Source organism: Sycon ciliatum, chromosome 10 (genome assembly GCF_964019385.1).
Source record: "Sycon ciliatum chromosome 10, ocSycCili1.1, whole genome shotgun sequence".
NCBI lineage: Eukaryota > Metazoa > Porifera > Calcarea > Leucosolenida > Sycettidae > Sycon > Sycon ciliatum.
The window spans coordinates 926,455-930,374 of NC_088652.1; the positions used below are offsets into that span (position 1 = coordinate 926,455).

At 45.8% G+C, this 3,920-nt stretch overlaps 1 protein-coding gene across 2 annotated transcripts; it reads right to left on the reverse strand.

Moving 5' to 3' along the window:
- Positions 1 to 6: 6 nt before the first annotated feature.
- LOC135825881 (alpha-protein kinase 1-like) lies at positions 7 to 2,523 on the reverse strand. 2 transcript variants are annotated; one of them, XM_065338519.1, is made up of 2 exons: positions 2,136 to 2,523; positions 7 to 718 (listed from the first exon to the last, which is right to left on the reverse strand). In XM_065338519.1, exon 2 carries the CDS (start codon positions 712 to 714, stop codon positions 148 to 150), a length of 567 nt encoding a protein of 188 aa, XP_065194591.1. In that variant the 5' UTR covers positions 715 to 718; positions 2,136 to 2,523; the 3' UTR covers positions 7 to 147. The 2 variants fall into 2 exon arrangements, with proteins under 2 accessions (XP_065194591.1, XP_065194592.1); XM_065338520.1 differs by having other exon boundaries at positions 2,132 to 2,523.
- Positions 2,524 to 3,920: the final 1,397 nt, after the last annotated feature.

Below are 3,920 nucleotides of genomic sequence, written 5' to 3' on the forward strand. Positions count from 1 at the left end.
AAATATATATATACAGAGTGGTGAGTACCTCACAATGCTGCCACAGTAGAGTTAGACAGTGTGATTCACCCACATACATTCATCAGGTATGAAAAGAGAGTTCCAACTCAATCTATTCAAAACAGAACAGTCCAGATACCAAGAATGCTACTGGTTATACCGAGCTGGTTTGATAACTGTTCGACCAGACCGTGTAAACGACTGGTGTTGACCATTTCTGGACGGTGCAGCGGGCTCTGTGCCGCATTCTCTGCGATGCTGCTGCGGTTTCTGCTGTTGTTGCTGCTGCTGTCGCTGTTGCTGCTGCGTCTCTTGCTGCTGCTGTAGCTGTTGCGGTTGCTCTTGTTGTTGCTGCTGTTGTTGTTGCTGCTGCTCTTGCTGCTGTTGTTGTTGTTGCTGCTCTTGCTGCTGTTGTTGTTGTTGCTGCTCTTGCTGCTGTTGTTGTTGCTGCTGCTCTTGCTGCTGCTGTTGTTGCTGTTGCAAAGCTAACTCTGGCAAGCTCTGTGTAGCCTGTTGGTCAACTGTTGCATCTTGCGGAGACTCAGGCTTACGGGTATTGGTCGGCTGCGGGACCATGTCGTGACGCGATGGTTGTGTAGGATGCACAGCCGGACCCGTTCGTTCTGCAAACTGAGTCAGTGGAACTGAACGTGGACGTAACTGATTCCGGTGACGTTTCCAGACAACGTCATCAATCTGTACAGTATAATTCATAGGACTGCACAAAGAAAGTACCACACCAGGTATCCAATTAGGATCAGACTTTCGGAAACTCCAGACAAACACTGCATCGCCCGGTTTGTACTCCGGTGTGAGGTGCATAGAGAAATTATGCAAACATCTTCGTCGCCATTTGTTGTGTCCTGATCCCCATGCACACAAGCATCCAGCTCGCACAAGTAGATTGGGGAAAAAGCCTTGAACAAGAGCATGCGCAGTGTGATCATGCTAGATCATGCTAGTGCTACAGAAGTAGGTATATTACTACTATGTACAGTACACATGAGTACATATATAACAACCAAAGAGTGGTATATTTGATAACATTTAATAACGATAGAAATTTTTACGATACTTCTCCAGACGTTTCGTTGTTCTGAACAACATCGTCAGTGGATAAAGAAAGGTAATGAACAGAACAGATGTCAGTTTCTTTATCCACTGACGATGTTGTTCAGAACAACGAAACGTCTGGAGAAGTATCGTAAAAATTTCTATCGTTATTAAATGTTATCAAATATACCACTCTTTGGTCTAGAAAGAATACTTTTTGATATTTGATTTTAGGGTATACTTCCCCTTCAAGTCAACAACAACAAACATAATTAACAAAAAACCTGGGTGTCAGACAGCACCAACGAAGAAAACACGACAGCTTTTACGGGTGGTTGGGGGGGGGGGGAGTAGGGGCTCCAGGGTGGAGCCTGTACAGTTGAGGCACGCTAGCAGCAAAACTGACATCTGTTCTGTTCATTACCATGGTTACTGGCAGCATGCACAGCATAGACTATACCAAGAGTACATGAAAACCAGAGTGTGCAACTCGGATGGGTTGCTGTCACGGCGAAATTCCGTGATTACATCATTTTAGTGATGTAGTGCGTACAAGCAGGATTCAAGTATGGTCTCTTTCTGCACAACTGCAGCTCAGTTGTACGCACTATGCCATTTCCCGCCTCAGATCTGCACCAACTATGATGTAATCACGGAATTCTGCCGTGACAGACACCCATAGCAGAGAAGGCCCCAAGCTGCACACTCTGGTTTTCATGTACTCTTGCTTGTACCAACATGCATGAGTACATAACCCCCATCTATGTGCTCTCGCATGCATGTAACTCACTACTATGGGGAAAGCCAGCTGTTTCCACACTACCATTACGACAGCTGTTTCCACACTACCATTGCTAGCTTCTCAGAGAGAATACAACTGGTAATACCGGATAAGAATTATATCAAAGTACAAGTGGTTACAATGAATCTTACCATTCTCTCTCTCTCTCTCTCTCTCTCTCTCTCTCTCTCTCTCTCTCTCTCTCTCTCTCTCTCTCTCTCTCTCTCTCATACATACATACATACATACATACATACATACATACATACATACATACATACATACATACATACATACATACACACTAGTCAGAACAACAGATGGCTTGATCAGTCACAACTAGTGAGTAGTCGATGTCCAGTCTTCTCAGTCCATCCATTGCTGGCTTTCCGCTAGAGAGAGAGCTCAACCAGGGGCTGGGAGCAGATCCACACTGTTGTGAATTCCAGCAGAAATCCAAGAGAGCTCGATACCTGGAAGGTAGAGCCGTGACACACTAGTCAGAACAACAGATGGCTTGATCAGTCACAACTAGTGAGTAGTCGATGTCCAGTCTTCTCAGTCCAGCCATTGCTGGCTTTCCGCTAGAGAGAGAGCTCAACCAGGGGCTGGGAGCAGATCCACACTGTTGTGAATTCCAGCAGAAATCCAAGAGAGCTCGTGGATCTGCTCAGCCCCTGTGGATCTGCTCCCAGCCCTTTGGAGTGAAAAACTTGTCAGCGCCTTCTAGGTTCAGCCTGGTCCCATATCCCAGTGGTTAGAGCATTTGCTCATGTGGCAAGCTTGAAGCAAGATCCCGGGTTCAAGTCCTGGTGGGTCTGGCGAATTATTCTTTCTTTTCACGCAGTTCACTTCCCCGACTGATACTTTGAATTTGAAGTTCTCCTAATCCTTTCAAAATTACTGTAGTAGCTGGCCCTCGGAGACAATTTCACACACTCAAACAAAGCACTCACTTTGTGGTTTCACGAATACTCGTTAGGACAGAATTATTCGTCAGGCGAAATAACACGTCATAGTACATTTGAGATCAGCGGGAAGAAGATGACGACGTCCACTAATTTAGTATCTGTGCACACGAATCTGCTGTGTGTGTGCCTCTGTGTGTCAGCTATGATATCATCTTCTGTGGTTCCATGCCTAGCATGTCCGTCTGAACCATCCTGCAAAGTTTGAATGACGTAGGTTGAGCGATCGCTCCGCGAAACATACTTTTTGAAATTCTCTTCATAGTATATATGTTGTAGTACGTTATTTTGTGTACGTCGTGTGTACGTCATGTTGGTGCATGCGCGTGTTGCTGTGGTATGAAAAGCAGTCTTCGTCTCGAGTTCATGATGTCTTCGTCTTGAGTTTATCATGTCTTCGTCTTGAGTTCGTCATGTATAGTTGTGGTTCCGTCGTCTTGTCACAAATATAGTCTTCTAAATGTAGTTATCGTCGTCCCTTTGTACAAGTGTGGAGATGGCACGGGACTGGGAGCAGGCAGAGAAAGCGAGTTACAACATTGGTGGCAGCGGTAATGGAAATTTGTAAATCTCAACTTCTGGATTCGTCCTGCGTGGCCTTCGCTCCCAGTTTCCGATGTCATCTCCAGTCGTCCTATCGTCACAGTTTTGTCCGTCTTGAAGAAGTTCGTCCATCGTCCTCGTCCTTCATCATTCGTCTCTCCCGTCTCTTGTCAGTCGTCGTCACTGGTGGTCCCGGACACGACGTAAAACTGTGCCCAGAAGAAAAACTGAAACAGAAAAAAAAAGAAAGATGGAAGGTGAAGGCTGCAGTGTGAGGATGTGGACGCTGAGCAGCGCTCCTTGAGATGGCGGATGACATGGCAGACGGCGTGAGGAGTTTCGTTGGTGAGAGGGTACGTGTGTTGTTGTGAACGTGATGAGTATGTGAGTTGTGTATTTTCTGTTCTCCCAACATTTTGTTCTTTATTATTTGCTCTCCTCGAGGGTAAAGAGGCGCCCGCACAGCGCGTGTGTTCTGTTTGTTTTTTGATTTGCTCTTCTATGAGGATAACTAGAGGCCCCCACAGAGCCAGTGGATTCTGTTCTTTTTGTTATTCTTATGATTTGTGCTCTCA

Bases quoted from the DNA above. Each gene is read 5' to 3' on its own strand.
- LOC135825881 (XM_065338519.1), bottom strand. From the start codon at position 714: ATGAATTATACTGTACAGATTGATGACGTTGTCTGGAAACGTCACCGG.